This window comes from Gallinula chloropus, assembly GCF_964237585.1.
Source record: "Gallinula chloropus genome assembly, chromosome: 16".
Taxonomy (NCBI): Eukaryota; Metazoa; Chordata; class Aves; order Gruiformes; family Rallidae; genus Gallinula; species Gallinula chloropus.
The window spans coordinates 16,226,236-16,249,960 of NC_140101.1; the positions used below are offsets into that span (position 1 = coordinate 16,226,236).

The 23,725-nt window shown below is 44.7% G+C and overlaps 1 protein-coding gene across 4 annotated transcripts in view; it reads right to left on the reverse strand.

The window, feature by feature from the left end:
• Nucleotides 1-933: 933 nt before the first annotated feature.
• The window catches only part of PHF20 (PHD finger protein 20), a 70,431-nt gene continuing 47,639 nt past the window's right edge, over nucleotides 934-23,725 (reverse strand). For all 4 annotated transcript variants that reach the window (XM_084271449.1, XM_084271448.1, XM_084271447.1 and 1 more), the window contains 8 exons: nucleotides 20,851-20,949; nucleotides 18,925-19,086; nucleotides 16,725-16,894; nucleotides 12,022-12,121; nucleotides 9,144-9,339; nucleotides 5,616-6,015; nucleotides 3,228-3,411; nucleotides 934-1,610 (listed from right to left, as the gene is read on the reverse strand). In XM_084271449.1, the coding sequence (XP_084127575.1) occupies nucleotides 1,468-1,610; nucleotides 3,228-3,411; nucleotides 5,616-6,015; nucleotides 9,144-9,339; nucleotides 12,022-12,121; nucleotides 16,725-16,894; nucleotides 18,925-19,086; nucleotides 20,851-20,949 (1,454 nt within the window). In that variant the 3' untranslated portion in view covers nucleotides 934-1,467. The remainder of the gene's footprint in view (nucleotides 1,611-3,227; nucleotides 3,412-5,615; nucleotides 6,016-9,143; nucleotides 9,340-12,021; nucleotides 12,122-16,724; nucleotides 16,895-18,924; nucleotides 19,087-20,850; nucleotides 20,950-23,725) is intronic.

Here is a 23,725-nt window from a genome sequence, read left to right on the forward strand (position 1 = left end):
GTTTCAAACATTACTGGAAAACTCAGAGACTTGAACACAAGCAGCATTTTCACCTTGCTCTCACAAATAATACAAACCAGAGAATGGAAACATAAGGTATAAAAAGGGACTTTTTGTGAACACACACCATTTAGGATAACACCCACCCACTGTCTGCGAGGACAGTGCCTCATGCATAGATCTTGAGGCTTTATTTACACAAATACAAAACAAACTGATTCCCAAAACCACACATTCAGAGTGTTATTAAGTCTTTACAATGAGCACGTTCCGAGGATTGAAAAAAAGTTTCAAAATATAACCGGAATGGCAATTATTAACACAGGGGTAGATAGAGAACTACGGAACGTTCTGCCCGGGCCTGGGAGGAGCCTGGGCCTGTCTCCAGGCAGGCCTGACTCCCAGTGTGTCTGTCTCCAGGCCTGCCTCCAGGCCTGCCTCCCTGCAGGCCGCACTGCAGGTCTCCCTCCAGGCCGCACTGCAGGCCTCCCTCCAGGCCTCCCTCCAGGCCGCACTGCAGGCCTCCCTCCAGGCCTCCCTGCAGGCCGCCCTGCAGGCCTCCCTCCAGGCCTCCCTGCAGGCCTCCCTCCAGGCCGCCCTCCAGGCCTCCCTGCAGGCCGCCCTCCAGGCCTCCCTGCAGGCCGCCCTCCAGGCCGCCCTCCAGGCCGCACTGCACTCTGCAGCAACAAGGGGATCCGACGAGCCCAGCTTCCTGGGGCACAGTGGGACCCCCTTTAAGAGCTCAGGAATGCCCAGGAACACACATTAACAGGCCTCCCCGTACCAAGGCGGGTGACAGGGACAGGATAAATATGGAAAACAATCATTTATCCCGAAAATAAGTGCAATCCACCTGTGACCTCCTGCTACATTATTTAACACAATGGAAGAGGGGTGTAGGCCACTGTTCCTTGCAAACCTCCACCTAACAGTTTATAGTTAAGAGCTGGACATTCATACTTACTAAGTCTGAAAAGTGTTATAAACATTTCCTAATGATTAAATACTGTGTGCTATTATGCATAAAACAGAAGGAATAGAACATGACACAAGTCACTTAAACTATGCAAAGTTATTTACAACCTCTGTCAACTAAACATTTTTGGCTCTTAGAACTCTGTTCTTCAGTGGCACAACTTTGACTCAACCGAGTTATGAAAAAGCCTACTGTTTCCAATCAGCAACTTGTAAGGAGGGAGAATTTAAGTGTAACTGAACAACCAACACCCAGCCTCTGAAGACAACAGCACGACCTTTTCCGTAGCATTATAATTGCCTAATGAACCCAAAATAACAAGGAGATAAAATAACCTTTCTGCTGTTCTTTGAACAGCACTTCTTCATAAATCCCTGAAGTCAATCTGCATCACATGCAACCAGCATGCTCATTTCATTTAAATACACAGAGCTGTTCACATCAGATCCTCCATCCTCGTGCCTGGTAACAGTCTCCACCGCTCTCCAGTCTCACGTTGAGCAGCACAGTGCAATCTGCTGCACTTTGCCAAGGTCCGTTATAAGCTGTTTTATACAATGTTTGAGTTGGGGGAGTCGAGCTAGTGGTTCTGGTGGTTCCAGCTCTCCTGTGTAATCCAGCCAGCTCTCCAAAACTGCAAAGAGAAACAAAGCTATGACTATTGCACTTCTCAGCAAACAGAGCACCTTAAGTCTTCAGTCACAAAACAGGAATTCTTGCAGTCTTGAGAGCACAGTGGGCAATATATTTAACAGGTATTTAGGAAACCAGAGAGCCAGGCTCCTCATACCAATCTTTGCAGAACAAACCCCCAAACACACAGATGTTCCTAGGAGAAAGCAGGAAGGAAAACTCAGAACTAGATATTGCAGAACCCAAAGTACTCTGATTCTGTGAACTCCAGTGCTGCACTTCTGATCTGTACCAACTCCAGAGCAAGGACGCTGTGGTGCAGGAAGTTTATACCATCAGGAATACCTTAAAGGTCAGCAGTAGGTGCAACTATGCAGTAATTTCATTAAGATCCTAGAAGGATGGGGCTATGCTAATGAAAGAAGTTTGTCATCTATACAGAATCCAACTGGCCCAGACAGAAATAGCTGGGTAACAGAAAACGGGGATGAAATCCAGATGCACAAGCAACAGACTGTGGCATGAGGAGAATGAATTCCCACTGCAAAGATTCCTAGCAGGAAACAAGAACCAAGCATAAACCACTAATCCAAAGCCAACTTGAGTGCTGATGTACTCCCACCACAAGCAAGGCAGGCAGATGGACTATGATGAGTTCAGGGCATGGAACACATTGTGAAAGGAGCCTGAAACCTTCAGTACAGAGTATGTGTGCCAAGAACAGCAGCAGCAGCCGCTGCCACTACGCACCGTCCTGGCTGGGTCAACACGTCCGCAGAACTAGGGGGCATTACCCAGGGCCTGACACAGCCACCCAGGAAACAACAAATCCCCTGATCAGGGGAGCAACGTGCTGAGCAACCCCTCAGCTTGGCCACAGACACAAAAAGCCTGAGGATTGCCAACAAGGCCTCACTGTTTATGAAACAGGCATTATGATTAAGGGCTTGATGGATCTTCATTACCTTATTCCTGCAGTTGTTCAAATGCTCAGCACCTTCCTGCACTACAAAGGACTGTAACTGTGGCAAAAATTAGGCTCCTCAACATCTCTTCCTTGCAAGAAAAGCTGCTGCTGTAGCCATTAAACAGGCAGTGGTCAGACTTAAAGATGTCAGGAACAAGAGGTGTCCTGGATTGTGTAACAGCATGTTTCTAAACCCTTTCTGTGTTACACTATTAGGAAAACAAATTTCAGGAAAAATTTAAATAAAGAATTTGGAAGAGGCAGGAAACAAGAGCCCTGGTGCACCAAAGAGGCCAGCTGGAACAGGCTAAACCAGGCAGCGAGTCCCTGGGCAGGGAAGTGCAGATACACAGCAGCACTATGGAAAATGACAGAAATCTGTAAGCAAAAAGCCACAGAAGATATCCCACTGCATCCTGTGATGGCAGCATCTAGAGGTGATCTAACTAGAACTTTCTCTATAAAGTTCTGCTGAGTTTTAATTTTATCTTTGTTTTAAAACCAGTGTGCTCAGTGTGTCTGGGAGCAGGTGCAGTGGGTCTGACACAGCAGGGCTCATCTCTCTGTAGGCCTGCAAATTCAAGTTCTGTGCTCTGATCAGGTAGTTCAGTTCAATCCAGTTACACTTTACAACAGGAGAGCGTTACCTACCGTCCAGCTCCTTCTCAATGAAATCCATCCTGTGGATGACTTCATCCTGCAGAGATTCCACGTGAGCTAAGAGATTAAGCTGCCACTGCAGCTGCGAGCTCACAGCTCCTTCTTTGTCTTTCTCCAGCAGTTTCATTTCAATGGCTTCCTCTGGAGAGACCTTCTTCACCACGGCTTCTCTCACCTGGCAGAGACACACAGGGTAACGGTTACTGGGGGGCTGGCAGCGGGGGGCAGAGCCGGCGGGTCCGTACAGGTAGCTCAGGTAACGGCCCAACCCCTCCGGGCAGGCGCAGCCCGCGCGCGGGCGGTACGGCAGCTCGGCGAGAGGGGCCACACACAGACACTCTGTGGGGCTCAGACCTGTTCTTTGTGCCCCACAAGCAGCTGGTGTTCAGAAGCTGACACGTGCACACCGCCAGCACCTGGCACTGAGGCCACTGTAAACACTGAATCACACAGGAACACTGACACTTGAAAAGCCCTTTAAGGCCGCCAAGTCCAACCCTTAACCCAGCACTGCCGAGGCCGCCACTAAACCCTGTCCCTGAGCACCACATCTGTGTGTCCTCTAAACTCCTGGCCCAGTGCTTGACATGCCTTTTGGGGAAGAAACTGTTCCTAATTTCCAGTCTCAACCTCCTCTGGTACAACTTGAGGATGTTTCCTCTTGTCCCAGTGCAAGTTACTTGGGAGAGGAGACCAACCCCCACCTCACTACCCCCTCCTTCCAGGGAGTTGCAGAGCAATCAGGTCTCCCTTCAGCCTCCTCTTCCCCAGAATAAACCCCCCAGTTCCCTCAGCTGCTCCCCATCAGACCTGAGCTCCAGCCCCTTCCCCACTCCACTGCCCTTCTCTGGACACCTCCAGCACCTCACTGTCCTTCTGGTAGTGAAGGGCCCAAACCTGAACCCAGCACTCGAGGGGCAGCCTCACCAGTGCCCAGGACAGGGGATGGTCACTGCCCTGGCCCTGCTGCCCACACCATTGCTGACAACAGCCAGGATGCTCTTGGCCTTCTTTGGCACCCAGGCACACTGCTGGCTCATGTTCAGCTGCCAGCCAGCACCCCTAGATCCTTTTCTGCTGGGCAGCTTTCCAGCCACCTTGTTGGGAACACAACTTGTGATGGGCCAACTGGATTTAACTCGATTTCAAACAACACTCTGGGCCCAGCCAACCAGCCAGTTTTTTACTCAGCAAAGCATATGCCCATCCAAGCCATGAGCAACAAGTTTCTCTATGAGAATGCTGTGGGAAATGGTGTCAAAGTCTTTTACTAGTAAAATTCCAGGTAGATGACCTTTCCCTCATCCACTAAGTGGGTAGCCTTGGAATAGAAGATCAGTTTGGTCAAGCAGATCCAGACTTTCACAAACCCATGCTGGCTGGGCCTCATCACCTGCTTTTCCTGTATGTGTCTCAAAGATGGGACTCAAGATGAACCTCTCCATAATCCAGCACTTACAAAACACGACTACATGTTCATTCAACTGCCCCTACCTCTTTCATCACACTGTAATACAACTGGGATTAGGAAAAGGCTTCTGAAGTTTAAAGAACTGAAGCATACACCTTTCAGGGAAACATAAATCAATGATGATTTATTTGATAGAGAAGTTAAATAGAACATAAAATTAAAATGTACATATCCACACAATAAAATCTAAAGAAGCTGTTACCCTAAAAAAGGGTGGTCAGTATTTTCCAGAGGCTTTCTAGGCTCAGACCATATTCTGTATGACCTGGCACTAACTAATCAAAGCAGAACTTCTGCATTGGAGTGTAGAAAGAAATGCCTCTGATAGATCTGTCAGAGCTGAAAACAAGAATCCAGAGTTGAAAAGATAAAACTTGGGTGCTCCCATAGTGAAGATATGGGACTATTTGACTGTGTTCACCCTTAAAATAATCCCTTCAGGCTCCTTTATGCTTTTCCCCACCATCAAATGCTGCCTGAAGAACCTGAAATCAACTTAAAGTAATTATTAAAAGAAACATGATAAGAGATGGAAATAATGAACAGGTGGAACACCAGTGTATTTAGTGGTATCACACATGCTTGCCCTGTTCTCTCTATCCTGTTGTTAGTGTTTATTTTTACATCTGACACTTCAAGCAGCAATGAACTGCCAGTGGACCATAATGTATGCTCCACAGACTGAGCAGATGATTTAAGTCCTCTTCAACCTAGATTATTTATTTTTTTAAAAAAATAATATTCAAATGGAGGAGTTGATCATGTCAATCACTTCAATTCACATTGTCAACTTGACTTCAACAGTATTGGTAAAGAACTGAACACAAATAAAACAACAAAAAGGTTGAGCTGCACTTTGCCAGGCAAACACATCCTCTGTGCTGAAAAGGTTATTTTAATACAAATACCTTGGAGTAATTGTGTTTGGATTCATTTTCCATCTTGCATATTTCTCTGTCCAGATTCCAGCCAAACCTCTCTGAGAGGACATCATCCCCATTCTCCCTTATCCTATTCACTCCATCATCCATGGCTGAGCCCCTGGTCTCCACAACCAGCCTCTGCTCTATGGCAGGGTAGTACGCCCGAGGCTTCTGGTAACAGTGTTCACTTGTAATGTAAGATTCCTCCACAGAAGGAATGGTTGAGGGTTTCTCAACTGTCCCATTCCAAGTTCTGTAACTTGTTGTCTCCTCTTTGCAACAGCTCTCCTCGATGTGAATGATGTGCTTGGTATGGATCTTCTCATCCACTGTGATGTGTTTCCATGGGTGGCACCAAAGCTTTAAGTCAGGATGTTCTTTATTTCTGTTCAGACATAAGAAAAGTGACACACCCACCAACTTTAAACTTCAAGGTGACTTGACTGAGCAAACATGAAGAAATTAAGGAAGTCCATTTGAACTACTACATGCTTTAGCAATCATAACCAGTAAAAACTACTCAAATAGTCTGAAAAAAAAGTCATTTCTCTGACCTCAGTTGTGTCTCTTCCCACAATTTTCTGCTACATTCACTACTGTCATTTCTGTAACAAGGCATATAAAGCCAAGCCCTGGCATTAAGAAAAACCCCTGAAAAATCTGAAATAGATACATTGAGCTTTTCACCAAGGTTACTCTTGAAGGAGCACTGTGCTTCAACACTTGCAATTTATTATCAGGGTAAACTCATTTTCACAAGGGTGTTTTAGCAGTAACAGGCAAGTCAAGTGCACTGAAGCTAAATGACAACTTTAACAATTAACACCAGTAAAAGAAAGACCCCCTTCAAAGCACCCAGCATCAAACTTCAGCCAAAACTTCCCCACAATAACCTTTCAGATCCAACCCAGTGACCTTTTATTACCCTCTACTCCCAACAACTGGGGATCCAGGGTGATGATGGTGAGAACTTCTTTATTATTTCCTGTAAAACTTTAACTTCCCTTTAAATCCCAAGATGCTGAACAAACTCTGCTGACTGGTACACCAACACACCTGTCCTCCCACCTGCTTTTTGTAAAAGTTCCCATTTTAATTGTTTTCCAATGGAATAAGAAGTTATTTATCCCAGCAGCACTTGCAGCCTCCAGATTCTTACTCTGATAAAACCAACAAGCAACAAACTTTGAGTGAGTGTTGTGACTGGTGCTGTTCCTCCATGCTGGGCATTAAAGCAGCAGGAAAAAGGAGGGCAAAGCAGAATCAATCTGCTTATCCTCAAAACATGGACAGCTCATCTGCTACAGCCTGTGAGAGCACAGCAGAGACCAGTCCTGACCCTGAAACACATGTATTCAGGTGCACAGAAAGGGGGGGTGAGGGGGGCAGAGGGGGGTATGTGTACCCCAAAAACCTACTCCCTGCTTCCCTCTAAACAAGGGCAGGTAGAATGAGTCTATTAAGCTGGTCCAGCTTTTTCAGCTGTTGGCCAAACCACTTACCAAACCAAGTCCATTTTACACCCAAAGTGTCTAATCTGTCCTACCACAGTGAAGGTTCTTTCAGAGCCTCTGAGAGGAAAGGAGTACAGCTACCCAGGACATGCTGGGGTGCCTCTACCTGCAGGACTGCCCAGCTACCATACCCTGGGTGAGCAGTGCTGAAGCACACCTAGGGAAGTGACAGCCAAGCCTTCCCTTCCCAGAGCTTTCTACCCCAGCTCCACTAAAGGCACTACTTCAGTCAGAGAGCCAGGCTAACTTTACAAGAGACAGGAAATTGAAAGATGGTGTTTCAGCCAAACAGGGATGAAATTCTGCTCAATACTCAAGCAGTCTTTTAAATTGCCACTCCTGAAGCAGCCTGTCACCTACTGCTCTCCCTCCTCTTGCCCCACAGCTATCCATGTCACCTCTGACCCTCTGCCACCTCCTGGAACACCAAGCAACACTCCCTAGTAACTCCAGGCAGCTGTGAAATCATCTCCTGTCCCCAGATGGTAGATCTGATCATTCTTCCAATTGAGACAGTTTTAAAATCCTGATTGACATAATGAAGGACACAGGGACTACAGCTCTTAACCAGATGGGCCTAAGGGGACCACACCTCACCTTTAAACCAGGTCAGCACTCCAAGGTGAGAGAGACAAGGAGCAAAGTCTGTAGTGAGCATCACGTGCTCACCCAGTGCTCTCAGAGATCTCTATTTGCTCTGCAAGTGCACAGCCACAGTCTAAAGCCTGGCTTGGCCTCCCTCACTCCCAGAGGAGACAGACAGAGCCTCCTGGGCTGGGCTAAGGACAGTTTGCTGACAAAAGCACCGTGAAAGCAAAACAGTAACAGCCAATTACACTCACACCCAGTGACAACACACAGTACCTTACCCATCCAACAGTTACAGGGTGCTGCACGATGGAGAGACCAGTCCCCTGCCCCAGCCCCCCTCAGACTGCCCTGCCCTGGAGGCACCCAGAGAGCACCATCCAGGGGAGTGATGTCAGGTGGTGTGGAAAACAGCCCAGGCTGACTCAGCTCCCCTGGGCTGGCTGCTGGGGGAGGCTGACTGGCCTGGCCAGAGCCAGGACACTGGCTGTTTAAGAAAAAGGCCTACAGAGCTGTCTTGCAATATTCATGTTCCATCTCCTCAGAAGTGGAAGAGCTTACTCACAGATCTGACTAATGGATCCCATAAAGGAAAGGCATGCTTGCCTTGAAACTGCTACTCTCCTTTTCAGCATTACTCTGCTGCTTACACACTTCAAACACTGCCCCTGGCCCTGCTGCCTCACCACAGATTGCATTTAAGGGAAAGTGTTCTAAAAAATGCTGGAAACACCAAAAGCTTTGCTCTCCAAATAGCTGCTGCTGTGCAAGTTAAACTAATACATTGTAAGTATGGAACTGGAACGTGATCAATTAAAAAACACTGGATTTGAGTTAGAAAAAGATTTTTTTCAGTCACCAGAACCCAAGGACAACTTTGAACAGGAAAAGATGCAGAAAACTTGACTTGTACAGTGATGACAGAATGTTTTCTTTCTCATATAGATGACTCATAATCTTTGCATAGAAATGAATTGCTACAGGTTGCTGAAGCAATTGTTTGCTTGTTCCACTACACCAGAGCAACACATTACACTGACCAAAAAGACTTTCTGCTGGCAAAGCTGATTACTGGAACGGAAAAGGCCAGTGTTTTCAGAATGCTGCCACAGGTTGCATAACTAGTCTCTTCTTGCTACTTAGACCTGTTTGGGTGCCACAGGAGATGCTGTTACTAGTTTTCTCCCCCTTCCCTTCAGTTTCCCACCCCCTGTGCACACACAGTCAAGTCACACTCCTCCATACACTTCAACAGTTTGAAGCAGACAAATCTTTTCCCAAGATCACACCAACCATTCAAAGGATGCTGTTATATATCCACAAAGCAGCACAAAACCAAGTCTGAATTCCCAGTTCTGTTTGAAGTCTCATTCACCCCCAGAAGACCCAGTGCCAGTGAAACACTGCTTACTGTAGTATGCTCATCTTCAGCTGCAGTCCGTGCAGTACCTCTATCACCCTCTGCACGTCGCCGAGAAGCTGGTGAGTGGCTACAATCTTCTTGGCATTCTGGTGGGAGTAATTTTCTTCCAAAAATGCTAAGCCATGCATGTGACCATTACTTAACCACTCCTTCTCATACCAGTACTTTAAGCTGGATCTCTGACCTAAAGCAACAGTAAGGAGTGTGTTAAAATGAAGCATTAACTACAGTACATTAACATTACTGGTGGCAATTCTTACTACCTCAGAGTCTTGCAACAGCTGATTTGTTCTTATCAACAGTACCAACAGTGATCTTATAACAGCAGATAAAACCCTGGAGACATGAAGAACTTGTAAAGTGGGGAATGAGATGATAACCTCAATCAAAAATGCTGCCCAAGCGCAGCATTCAGACCCCAAACCCCACCAAAGGACAGGCACAACAGGTAACTGGACAGAGAAAAGGGCATTTTAGTAGAGCAACCCTGGTTGTAATGAAAGTTATGGTATGAACACAGCTCTCTGCAGGCACAAAAATGCATCAAAGAGCAGTGAACTTCCCCTTGTCAGTGTCCTGGTTTTTATGCCTCATACAGGCATTAGCACAGCCATTCAAAAGTAAATTTTAAAGGAATCTGTGATGAGGTTCTGGTAGAGAGCTCTCCTCAGTCCAGCTGTTAATGCTAATTCTCCCTTAAGAGGCTGGAATATCAACAACAGCTAAAATGAAATTATGTTCTATGTGGTAAGTCCAAGAGTAAAAGTGACTTAAGCAGCCAAGAAAATGGGTATTAACAGCAAGGAGTGGAACTTGAGATGCTTGCTAAATTGCAAAAAAGACCAAAAAATCCAAGCAAAAAACCCAACAAAAGCCCACCTGTGCTGTAAAAATGTGGTTACAACACATGTTGTTCTCAGAACGCAGCTCAGCACCCTTTACTGACACTGTAGCAGGAGAGGAGTGCAACTAAACAAGTGCAAACCATAAGCACACTCACCCATGAGGCTGTCCAGGACAACACTCAATGTTCTGAGGCAAGACCTCTAAAAACACTCAAAAACCATGCAGGGAAGAACAAATTTTCAAGGCTACAGCAGCTCAACTTTTCAGGCAGGCATGTGGTATGGAGGAAGAGATCCTCTAGGTCTGGCCAGAGCCACTCTGGAGATGTTCCAGACACACCTGGATTACCCCATCACTTTTATTTGTGAAAGTTCAGCCCACAAGGTGAAAAATAAGGAAATTTAGGGCTCCGTGGTCATCTGAACCACACTGAGATCCCCCAACTGAAGTTCTTTTATCAGGGGTTACTAGGAGACAAGTGGTGCTCTCTTCTAGGTGTGTGAGCTTAAGAGAAGACACAGGAGGACATCCAACAACGTGTGCTCCCATGGCTTGAAGGAACCTGCCCTATCATAAGTACCTTGCTAATGTTTAAGCAAGGGGAAATGTTAACAACTGTCTTAAAATAATCCCATTTGGCTCAAAAAAGAATGTCTAAAGTGACAGCCAGTAGCTTTTAGGTGTAATTACACTCAACTTGCTTTTATTTCCAGTAATATGAATGGTGCTGTTACAAGTCCCAGCACTAAACTGGGTAAAACATCTAAAGAAGATTTTGCTGAATGGCTCTGCCCAGTTCTAAAAGCAAATTCTCTGCCAAGCCATAAAACCTCCCCAGCTGCCTGGAAGCCAACAGGTGATAGTTAATAACATTGATTGAGCTTATTAGGCACATTGTTAGTTGTAATCAGCTTTTACCAAAAAGCATTCTGATGAAAGCTCTTACTAAATATAATCAGTTCAAGTACAATGGCACAATGTCAGTTTACATCTGCACTGAAGTTCAATATTAACTCAAATTGACAGAAATCAAAGCAAAATATCTTGAATATAAAGGGTGAAAATCCTGGATGCAAAACACTGAAGAAAAAAAGTTAAATAAATGTTAGCCTGTTTCACTGCTTGGGTAACTGAATGGAAGCACAGCAGGTCTTGCTGTGACTACAAACATTTGTATATGAGCTATAGAAACCAGGGAGTTAAGCTGTGGAAGAGCTGGCAGTTTCCAAAACCCAAAGGAAGCAGAGATTACAATCCAGACAGGTTTATAAACCCAAAAGGTCTTATGATTAAGGAAATGGAGATCCCATTTTCTCATAATTAACATGGGCTCAAGCCTGAACCTCATCCATTTCCACATCCAGTGAGGCTTTCTGAAGTCCAGCATATGAAATGAGAAAAAACCCCTCAGCAGCATAGTTTTACCTGCTGCACAGGACAGACTGAGGCATTTAACACCCAGTTAGGAGCAGAGAATGCACTGCATCATCAGCTTTGGCTGCATTACCCAAGATCATTTATATTTACATACACAAGTGCCTTCCCACAACAAGCATGAGCACATCACAGCTCTGTAGAGCTCTCAAGAACCAGGGAGCCTCTTGCTGACTTATTTTGAGGAAGGCATAAGCCTGGCCTTGCTGGGGGAAACTGCCATGCCCTCCCATAAGGTGTGCTCATGGGGAGTCTCTGCTCAGCTTCTCTGAGTGCCTCTGAGTTCCTTTTTCCACAGCCAGACTGTGCAGTGCTTATTACTGGCACACATGGGACAGATGGAGACCACAGTTCAAGCCTTCATTTCTGTCCAGCTGTAACACCACAACATTGATGCACAAACATTCACAGGGATCAAACTTTCTACAACTGAACTCAGTTACCCATAGTGACACACACAGCTTGGAGATTAAAAAAACCAGGAGTTTAATCTTTGATAGAGATATAAGATTTATATATATAAAATAAAAGAACTAATAAAGTTACTACATACATAAGAAGGCTCTGTAACCTTAAATTTCTGTACCTGGAGGATCTTGGCAAATATAGCAGGTATATTTCTCAGGTACATTATCTTCCAGTAAACCCATACAGACTCCATGCTGCCAGCACAGACACTCTTCACACTGTTTGAAGTCAAGAAGGGCACATCAACAGAAATGAAGCCTACAGAAGCTTAGTAAGATTACCTAAAGAGACAATCATCTATGTGTTTTAAGACAAAAAGGTGAATTAATACCCAGCCCCTTCCTTCAGCTACAAGTAAATACATTAAAGAATCAGACTACAATAACATTTGAAACCTTTCCACATATTTTCACTGATTTCTAAAGAATGACAACTATTACAAAGCACAAGCAGAGATCCTGAAAGGTGCAAAAATGTTCCCTTGAGCGATGACAATCCCTCCTGAGACACATGCATGCACAACCAGGACAGAGAGCAGGATGCAACCCAGCCTTCTTTAGCAAGATATATCAAGTTTTCCAACTTAAAAGGTTTCCCCCCTCCAACAGTGTCACATTAAAGGTTGTTGATGTCACACAGGACTAGCCAATATTTTGCTGACATTTCTCTCCAGTTCTGCTAACAGAGCTGAAGTGCTGATGCAGCTGTACCAGCTTAAGGGCTCCTGACATCCTTCCAAGTGTGACAACCCTGCTGACAGAGATGGACAGAACTTGGCTCTGCATTTGCAGTGCAGCTAGGCTATGAAAAATGCAACCACTGTACTTGAAGCTGTATAGTTTTACATCAGGAAAAACTACACCCACATGTACTGTGTGGGTCACACACCCCCTCCCAGTTTAACAGACAAAACTTCAACTGGGGCCTGGAGACTGCTGAGCCAGGGGACAAACCCCACTACAGAATATTAACCCCACTTTGATTTGCATCTGTGCTGTCAGCTCAGCAGTGCTGTTTCCACAAACAGTGAGAAAAAAGATCAGCACCTTTTTCCATGGGGCAGAACCCAGTTTACTGTCAGTATTGGCAAAGCTTTTCAAACTGAGCTGAACCAAACAGCCAGCAACTGCTGCTCTTCAGCAACCTGCAAAGCTGCCAACCTGATAAACATCTCAGCTGTGCTGACCACTGTCTGCACCACTTTTATTAATGCTGCTCTGTCCTCTGCCTTTCCTCAAACTAAGAGGGACAAAGGGGCCACCAGCTCTTGGATACAGTGCTGTATTGAATTAGTAGTCTAGATGTGGAAGAAATAGAAGCATGGGGAATACATAGTGTAAAAGGCCAGAGAGAAACAGGCTTATGAAAGATGGAAGTGACAATGTTCTGCCTTATAAAATGGGTAAACATTCCTAAAGGAGTAAGGAGACATTTACAAAAAGGCCAAGAGACCATCCTACTTTCACAGAGATGATTAGCATGAGCCAGAAAAAGGTGTCCTAAAAAGAAGAAAACAGATCTAGAAAACAGACTGTGCTAAAAATAAGAAGGGAGCTCCTGGACCTAGTTCACTGGTATCATACAGCTCATGCCATATGGCACTGATACACCTCTCAGTGATTTTCCAGGCAAATCTGCCTAAAACTCTAATGAAGTATCCAATTTTTAAAAGATTTTACTGAACTGATATTTAATATGCAGCCCACTGAGACACAGGTCCTTCTTGTACCTGCATGTTCTCTTTCACAGTTCAGCTAGGATAGAGGTCCCTGCCCTGGACACATGCTGCAGAGAAGCTACCCCCTGCCAAGGCAGTGGCCTGGAGATTGAAGGCAAGTCAAGGAAGGGCTTTTGAAGAGAAGAAACATGCAGAGTGGTATCAGTGTTTATTGAAGCTGTCTAGTATTCATCTGGAAGTTCAAGTGTGAAAGAAATAACAAGCCAATGGACCTGTATTTAAAGCAGCTTTTCATGTACCAGAACAAAAATAGTGGTTTACATCCATCACCTTGAAGGCCACCAAATCCAGCCCCAGGGTTCCCTACACCACACACATTCACCCATGTCAGGTACAGATACCTGAACCTCCAGTCACATGCATAGAGAAGCTGCCCCAGCTCCTCTCTCTGGCACAGGGACGTGCCCAAGCAAGTACCCCAGGGCAGCTCAGTGCAAAGAAGGACAATATTCTTCTAAAGACCCATACACTGAGCAAAATTCATGGATCTTCAGGAAGAGAGGACAGGTCTAAATGCAAGTTCTTTATGACAGACACTTCCAAACTCGAGTTTCCAAGTGTCAAATTGAAGTCTGTGTAGGAAATAGGGAAGAAATCTTTTCTTCTTACAGAATTCTAACAGCTACACAGGACTCTCATTCTATGCAGTCAAAGGGAAGTGTCAGTCTCAGCACCATGCCTCTGAAAAGCTGAAACAGGTTCCCCTCTCATTCCCCAGCTGCACAGCCTTGCATCTTTGCTATGTACTACTGCCCTGCACTTCCAGAGCTGACCTGGGCTTTCCTGCATCGTCAGCAACACAAGACCAGACTGTTCAAACACATCTCCCCCAAAACTACAGGCTGACACAGAGGCATTGCAAGCACAGCATGTGGTATGTTAAGCAATCCATCTGTTAGCCCACCCCCAAAGGCTCCTTACACGCTCCCTGCTCCCCAGTTCCTAGTGCTTCACTCCCAAATGCAGGTACCCACCAGGCTGTCCCTCTGCATCTCTTGGACAAGGTTTTTATAACACCTCTACAGTGTTTAAAACTTTGCAGTGTACTCCAAATCCCAAACTAGTGCAACCTACAAAAGCAATCACAGCAGCAGCCCAGGAAACCTGACACAACAGCTATCCACAGGCTGTCCCCTGAGCTAGCTGTCAGCTTTCTGCCTTCTGCACACTAGTGCTGAGCCAGCTTTTGCCAGAAATCATCTCCTCAGCCCCCTTTGCTCCCAGCTGCCAGACTCCTTTTCCTCCTGTACACACAGGTGCTCTTTAGCTAATTTTGGCCATCACTGCACCCCTTCCTGCTAACAGAGAGGGTGCCTTTTGTCCACCCTTGTCAGGACCCAACACCAGGGTAGTGGTGTGCATGAGAAGGGCCTCACACCAAGAGAAGTACTTTCAGAGCCAAACTCCTGGAAGTAGCAGGGAGAGCCAAAGGAAACTGCCCTGGGAAGTCAGCTGTTAAAGTTGACCCTTGGGGACAAAACCAAGGCTCAGCTGTGCTAGCTCACCCTATTGAAAGTTATTAAAATTTGGTTGCTGATGTGCAGAGCAAAAAGAGGTGCAGAAGCCAAGAATCCTGCACACTACAGTTAGAACAGCACACCCCCACTCCTCCTACCCTGTCCAGGCAATGAAGTCCATCAAGAAATGAGCTGCAGTGGTGAGACAGGTATACACAGATCAGCTTCTGTCTGTCCTCCACATTTCACACAGAAAAAAAGAAACACAGCTCAAAGTAACACACCAGCAGCTGAAAGGCTCCCTCAAAATGGGATTCCAACCTCCCAAAAATTAACAATGGAATACCTGGGAAAGTGAATTCAAAAGCTGAAGATAGGGGTGAGCTTTGAGAGCCAGGGAAGTACTTCTGAAGTCAGTGTCGTGCCATATCCTTTCACAAATAAAAGCCCCTCAAAAGAATGCAGTGAGGACTTTAAAACTTGCAAGGAGCACTGCTGCCAAGCCAGACTACTGTCACTTTGAACTGAGGTCCCACAGCAAAAAGTTATCTAGATAGGAAGGGTGGGAGCCTCCTACAGAGAGAGGGGGAAAAAAGAAAGCACAAAAACCCAACAAACTCTCATTTCTTCTGAAAAGCTCATGATCTCAGTTCAGAGCATCACACACTGAAGCCTCTGCATACATCTCCTCTAAGAGTGAACAGGACTGACTGAAGGGCACCACACAGCTCACACAAGCAGCAGTGGCAAAATGAACTAGAGGGGAAAACCATGCTGAAGAAGTTTGCTCCACACATGTGACTTCACTCTTTGAAATGGGCAGGAACTGGGTGGAACAGCACAGAGCTACCTGGGAATGGTTTACTGAGAGTTTACAAACACCTCTCCATGTACAAGGGAACAGCCAGGGCAGGTCCACAGAAGCTTTTATCAACAGTTTTAAGCAGGAGAGGTAATAGGCACTGCTCTGGCTGGAAACAGCTTCCTGTAAAGCTGGTTTAAAAAGAACACCTATATGGAGGACAGACAGATGGCCTTCCACAGATTAGGAGCTATGAATTTACAGATGACTGAAGAAGCTGACAAGTGGATGGATGCAGCTCTGCTTCAAAGCTAAAGTCACAAGCAAGGATTCTTTTGTTCATCCCATCTAGAGGATTTTGTGTTTAAGTCAAGCTTCTTGCCAAGGCAGAGCAGCAGAATGGTATCACCACCTATCTCATGGCAATGTCCTGAGCAGGCTCAGAAATAGAGGGAAGCAGAGAAGCCAGATGGAGAGCTACTGATTTTAAACATACATATCTAAACCTCAAGCATTTGAATTTTTAGAAAAAATGCAAATCCACAAGTGACAGGCTCGTTAATGGCTTGTATAGAATTGCCTCTTGTTCCCCACTTCCCTTCGATCAAAAAAACCAAGATTACTTTTTGATAGTTTGTAAATAAAGTTTTCTATGTATCACAGCAGCTGCTCACCCTGACAGGTTGCTTAAGCAATTTTAATTTTCAGAGGACAACAGTTTATTCATGTACAGAACAGGGGGCTGTGTGTATTTCTACAGCAGCCTTTCCACTGAGCCCTTCCACTGCACCCACTGCACCCTGCATTCACCCTCCACTTCATACCTGGATCATGAAGTCATTTTCTTCTTTTACTTCACAAACACACCGAACAATCTCAAAGTCACTTTCTTCAACTTCTTCATCAGGGTTCATGGTTACATCAACGTCCTGACTGCAGTCATCATCACTCCAAAGCAAGCTGTCTGTGGACGACTCACTCAGGGTGTCATCCTCTGTACAGAAAGCAGGTAAAATCCCAAGTAACTACAAAAAGGTCAAGTAAGACTTGTCCTGAGTATGCAGACCTATGGTTGTAAAAACATGAGTTCACTGGGTAATTTAAGGAAGATCACCTCCAATAAACAGTAAGTTTATATGAAGTTTTACATTCTCATTAATAGTTCCTTCAAAATATTCCAACTTACCAGGTTCTGTCATTAAAACTTTACTCACACTGTACAGTGCCTCAACCCAAAGGCAAGTATAACAAAAAAGCCCAGATTTATAAATTCAAATAGAATTCATACTCCTTTCTGTAATTTGTATAGAACTGTGACTCAGAGAACAGGATTCTGTCTTAGGAACTTTTCAATCTTGCATAGTCTCCAGTATAGGAAGATTCAGAGTCCAGCACAGAATTTAAACCTGCTTCAGAAATGATTCTTTTCATTTAGCCTGCTGCTGAGGACACATTCATCAATTCAGAGGCAGTGCAATGTCCAAGGTATTCTTTAAGAACACTCCCACACTAGCTTAAAGCATTAGTGCACCTCTGCAGCCTGAGCAAAACTGCCAAGATAAACCTTTCCTGAACAGTATCCTAAATGGAGATGTTTCTCTCAGCATTGTTAATACAATGTCTACACCCTCCTGGGAGCTAGAATGGGAGTGTCAGAGGACAAGGGTAAGGATTTTAAATATCTGGGAAACACTCTAGTGAGGTGGAGGAGAGTGGAAGGTAAACATTGTAGTCACTCTTGAATAGATTGTGGTCTCTCTACATGGGTTAGAGCTATTTTGATCACCTGGCCTCTAAAACAAGACTGTAGGAAGAACCACCAGCCTGTGGTATAAACTAGATCCTTTGGAGAAACACCTGCTCTCCAATGTAAGGGGCTGAGAGCCCAACACATCAGTTCAGTTTCATATTTAATAGTTTTATTCCACCTCTGATGATCAGCACTCTTTCCTGAAGTGCTCTGGAAGCAACAAGAGAAGCACACACAGCAGATCTATTTCTAGGTGCTGCTTTTATTGTTAGTACAAGTTCTGCAGATGCAAAGGCACAAAAGCAATGGGAACAGGATGAAATGACCCGTTTCCAACACTTCTCACCTCTTCCAATGTCTCCCAAATGATCAAAATAAATCTGAGCAACTGATGCCAAGCCACTACACAACAGGTCCATATGCTCCAGCCCCAAAACCCATCAGACTCTCAGAACCTTTTAAGACATTATCACCAGCTGTACTTCAGGAGTTTTGTGTTTCCCCAACTAACAAGTTTTACATTTTGCCCAATATGAAACAGCTGTGTAAAAATAAAAAATCAAATGGTGACCAACAGCATGTCTGTAACAAGGAGGAAAACAAGATCCCAGCACACAATCAAGCTGCCACACAACTCCCATTTCCCTCCTATCTGTGAGCTTTAAGAGTAGCAGAAAAAACAAACTGTTTTTCTCCTTTTCCATTGTACTGGGAGCATCCTGGGCCAAGACATGAAAAAATATGAAAGTTGGAACACAGCAGCCAGTTTTACAAACTCTGTATGGGAAGTACCATGAAGGCACTAATAAATAGCTACTTAAGAGCTTCTCCTCATTATAAAGCTCAGAGTCATTACAACCATGTATCATACTGTATCTATACAGCTACATGTAACCATATACAGTGTGTGCTGTGTTTGAGGCCACTGGATGAACTCACACAGCATCTATTTATAACTTGAAGTTATTACTCAAAAAACCTTAGGAAATAGGAACATTTAATTACTAAGTTTTGAGTTAATAAGGTTCTGTAAAAGTGTGAGAATGAGCTTGAGTTCTGAAAGAAGCCTTAAAGCTTTTGTGAAGGGAAAATCAAAGCAAAAAGCAGCAACACCAAGCTCTGGCAAGTGAACTGGCTTCAACTGCTTCAGGCAGGAGAAACACACACTGCTGCATGAGAGCAGCCAAATTTGCATTATGAGTATCAGCTTTTGGGTGTATTAGTGCAGCTTGCTCATTTACTGGTAATGAAAGCAGAGAGCAGAACCACCTTACCATTGGCTTTTGATTTGCCCCTGTGCTGCCCGGGCTCGGGGCAGTGCAGCAGCGTGCTGGGGTGGGCAGAGGCTTTACTGGAAGAAAGACATTTTGTGACAGCTGACTTCTCAGGAGAAAGTTCTTGTGAAATATCTGTGTTTTCTTCACTGCCAGAGTATTCTGTAAAATTGTAAGAAGTGTTATCAGAGATCTGTGGTCAAACATTGACAGAAGTAAACACACACCATCAGGTAATGCCATAGCACATGCATTCCCAGCCATTTTCCACTGGGATGTGCTAGGGGTCCAGGACTTCACTATGCTGAGAAGTCTGCAAGCTTTCCAGAGGTAAGAAAGTTACTGTCTGAACCAAAAAAATCCTGTGTGGCTCAGTCATCCTTCACTGCTGAGATGAATCAGGAAGGCTGAGAAGGCTGGCTAAACCCCAGTATCCTTCAGGGGAGTGTGTCTAACTTGGCACTACCAGCACTTCTACACAAGCCCTGGCAGCTGGAGACCTCTCCCCCACATCCCACCAAGGGCTGCACACTTTCCTGAATCTCACAGGCCACAAAGTTTCTTTCCTACTCAAGTGACTACTTTCCCAGTGTAGGTATGGAACAGGGTGCACAGGTGGAAAATAAGAGCCCCAGTTAGGAACAGGCAGAAGATGACACCTATCCCAGCTCCTCTGTGAAGTCCCCGTTCATCACACCCTGACCTGTACACACATACACAGAGGCTGCCTGGAGCTGTAAGCTGTACTCTCCAACCATGGATCTGGAGAAAACCTGCAAAGCTCCAGGAATGAAGAGCCACAAGGGAAACGTCACAAAAAGGCAAGTAACATCTTAAAACCCAAGGGTGGGTGGGCAAGCAGTTTGTGGCTACCACTTGTGCAACTCCTGTCTACTTTACAAACAGCACTTTGCACATTATCACGTCTGAGGGCACTTCAGAAACTCTCTAAAATGATCTATTTCAGTACAATTCTGCTTCAGGCTGTTTGTGATTCTTTTCCCCCCTCTACTCTCCTGACAGCCTGACCAATTTCTCCAGAGCAGGGGAAAAGGGAAGGGTGCAGGACAGGGAGAGGGAGGGATGGGGACAGCATGCAAGAGAAAAGAAAAGAAGAAAAATAAAGAAGCACCCAAGGGAAGGTATTTTCTTTCCCATCTCAGCTCTCTGTAAAGAGCTCCAGTTTAACAAATGACACGTCAGACTGCAACGGGCTGCATTAATGGTCCAGACACCCATCTAAGTCAGACAGTGCTGCCACACTTGTTCTGTGAACATTTCACATTAGAAATCTTTCACAATCAATTGCACTTTCAGAAGGGGAAGAGTCCAACCACCAACAGCACCTGGGCTTCCACATGAAGCTGTAAGTGCCAAGTGGCCAGAGGAAAGCATTCCCAACCTCAGCAGAGCATTCCCTTCTCAGCAGAGAAGACTTTATCCTACTAAATCTCATCAAGGTATACAGAACAGCACATTGAGAGACACAACAGGAGGATGCAGTTGAAGTACAGACTTTAATTCAGGCTTTTATTTCATCTCTCCAGGAGGAGAGAGATTTATCCTTCAGGGAAACAGAACCACCCAGGGGATCAGCAGCCTCATTAACAGGATGAAGCTGTGTGAGGAGTACCCATGCTAATGGAAAGCCAGCCTTAAAGACTGACCTGTTTTGCAGTTAGATTTATTCTGTGCCACTACAAGCACTACTATTAGCAGTCATCCAGCATTAATGATGCACCTCAGCCAGGAAATAGTATTAAATTGCGATGGACAAGATAATTTAACCACCTAATAAAATCAGAGGTAACAGAACAATGAAGGAACCAGTCTCAACTGCAATCCTGCTCTTAACAGCATGGAACTGAGCAACAGGCAAAACAAAGTGAAGCTGTTTTCTTCTACAGAAGAGGAAAAAAGCTTTACCAGGCTTAGTTCTCTTTTTCTTTTTTTTCTTTTTCTTTGACTTGGACCTTCCATAGTCTTTGGATTTTCTTTCTTTGTTCTTCTCATGTTCTTTAACAGCTGAAATTAGACAACATTCCAATTCAATTTAGGGCATATACATCCACCTATTCTACTTACTAATTTTCTTAAAGTCTTCCTTGGTTTCTTTGGATAATCAGAGCCAGTTCACTGCAAGGAAAAAAAAGAAGCAGCCCCAACTTATTTGTAAGAATCCCCATCCCCCACAGTCCTGATGTGATTGTCTCTCAACAAAAATCACAATAGCTTGTGGGAGAAATCCATTCTACCCCAGTGCCCATTCACTAATTACATGCTTCAGGGTACTAAAAAGGAAATACTGGGGCATGTGCTACATCCATTTTCTAAACTATTATGGCCAAACATTTCAGTTGCATTGTGACAGAAGCCTGACAAGAATAAAACTGCAACACCACCCCAACTCCAGTACAGTTCCTTACTCAGTTTTGTTACTTTCGCTGAAAATGGAGTAACTGGTTCAGTTGTTCCTTAAGGAAGCTACCCTGGTTCAGCTGAGGCTAGAGGTGTGGTCATAAAAAGAATCAATTCCAGGAGGATGCCTTGTATCTCAGAATGGCTCTGCTCTCAGAGGGCTCAGCTGAGCCAGCCACTAACCATCCCATCTAGAAACCCGTTTCAATGTCTGGTATAAGAATAAACACACTCTGTACTGCAAGAAATCATCTCCTACCAAAATATTTAAGAACCATAACTGGTCTGTAACCACTCATGGAACAAACCAGCAATGCCAGGGTGCTACAGTAACTCTCTTGTACATGTGAAGAGCAACCTCCCAAGTTGACAAGCTCAGGCTACAGATTGACCATATGAACCATATGAGTTCACTGAGGAACTGGAAGTCTCCATCGTGTTTTACCAACTGGGATGAACATGCAGGAGACATGCTCATTAGCTCCTCCTCTTAGAGTCTTCAGCTCTATAGCCCCATCCTCTTAGTCCCTGAACACCTCCTGTTGCTCTGCCACTTCTGTTCCCTTTCAGCACACCATCAGCCATGGCAGCAAGCACCCTGTGCTGCCAGTGGCCACACCACCTGCTGGCACCCGGGCAGCCACATCACTCAATGGCAACAAGACTGACAGCACAAAAGCCTCATCCCCACTCTGTTACCATTTGTTGAAGGGGGTAAATTAAAAAAAGAGACAAAGAGGTTCATATTTAATTCCCAGCACAGAGCACTAACTTCCTTCTTACTTTCCTTTGTCCTCATCTCCTAGTCCTCCAGCAGTCAGGATCCTCTGGGTACCATTACCTTCTCCCTGCTCACACTCAGTGATGCAAGGAGGTTCTGCCACTTTGTTTTTATTCTTCCAGAAAGGCAGAGAGAAGAACCAAGGTCAGCACAGGTAAAAAATGTTTTCATTTGGGAATTGATACTTGCATGGTCAGGCCACCTGATTTAAGCTATCAGGGGTGCACAGGCCATGCTACTTCAGTCACTATCAACACAGCTGTGATGTGTCAAAAACATCACTCTGTTCCAAGCTTTTCCCTCCTTGAAATTCTAAGCCTCTTAAAAATCTGAAACCCAGGTATTTGCCAACTTATCTCTGCAGGTATCTTCTCAGGTAACACCATGTGTAAGGGAGGATTTTGAGTATTTCAAGAGGGACCTTCCAAAAGCCCCACAGTGAATCATCTTTTCATCACAAGCCGTTGCACTTTGTAGTCTAATGAATTCTCACTGAAAAAAGACCAGATAAAGAGGCTACCTAGGTTAGGAGTGCCATTGCAGACTTGTGAGCACAAAGGAAGGTAGACTGCCTTATACAGCCCCAAGATTCATCAGGTATTTTACATGATTTTCTGGCAAAGCCATAAAGAGACCTAAGCCCTTTCCATCTCCTCGAGGAGCAGCTGTTAATGAGGACGAGGATGAGTACTCAGTCACATCCTCCACCAGCACTGTGGAGGTTTAAGCTAATCACTACACACCAACTAAGGAAGGTCCCACTGTGTCAGCCCTGATGGGCCCCTCCCAACCCTTCCAGAAGGGAAAGCAGCAAAGGATGCCTGTGGCCAGAGGTGGCAAGTACTGAGTGACTGCTGTGACAGACAAGTAAGGGAATCTTCTCAAGACCATTTCCAGAACAAAGATCATCTGGTGCAGATACCACAGTCCAAGCACAGACTGTTTTGTGTGTCTTCATCGTTATGACTTAAATTCTCACCATGTATCTGAAGGGAAGTGGCAATGCAGGAAATCCACAAGTATGCTGGAAATTATTTCTGGGCTTTAAATATGTTTATTTGAATATGTATCATTTTTATGAGACACCCCCTCTGTGGGGTATAAACACAGTTTATGTTTACAGCAGTATAGTAATAGCATGATCAAGTGCTATTAAAAAAAAACCCTACCAAAAAAGTTATGCCATCCTGCCCCCATGCCCTTCTTTCTTATATTAAGTTTAGCTATCTTAAGTTCAGGATTACTTAAAACATTTAATGCTTTGGACATCCAAGAGTTTAAACAGAATGAAGAGAAACTATCAAAAATGCAAAAAGCTTTTTATACCCTTAAATACTTTTCTATTTTTACGATTTAAGTAGTTGTCACATTGACTGGCAAGAATAAACCCCAATACATATGTAGCAAGAAAACTTACAAAAATTCCCTGTATTGACTCTTCATTTGAAGCTACTGCAAAGAAATAGTGAAAAACTACTATACCATAATAATAATTTAAAAAAAATGCTCTCACAGGTGGTATACAGAAGGTATACAGAATACTTCTATCAAGATTATCAGTTCCTTACATGACTTAAAATGTTTCCAAGACCTTTCCAAGTT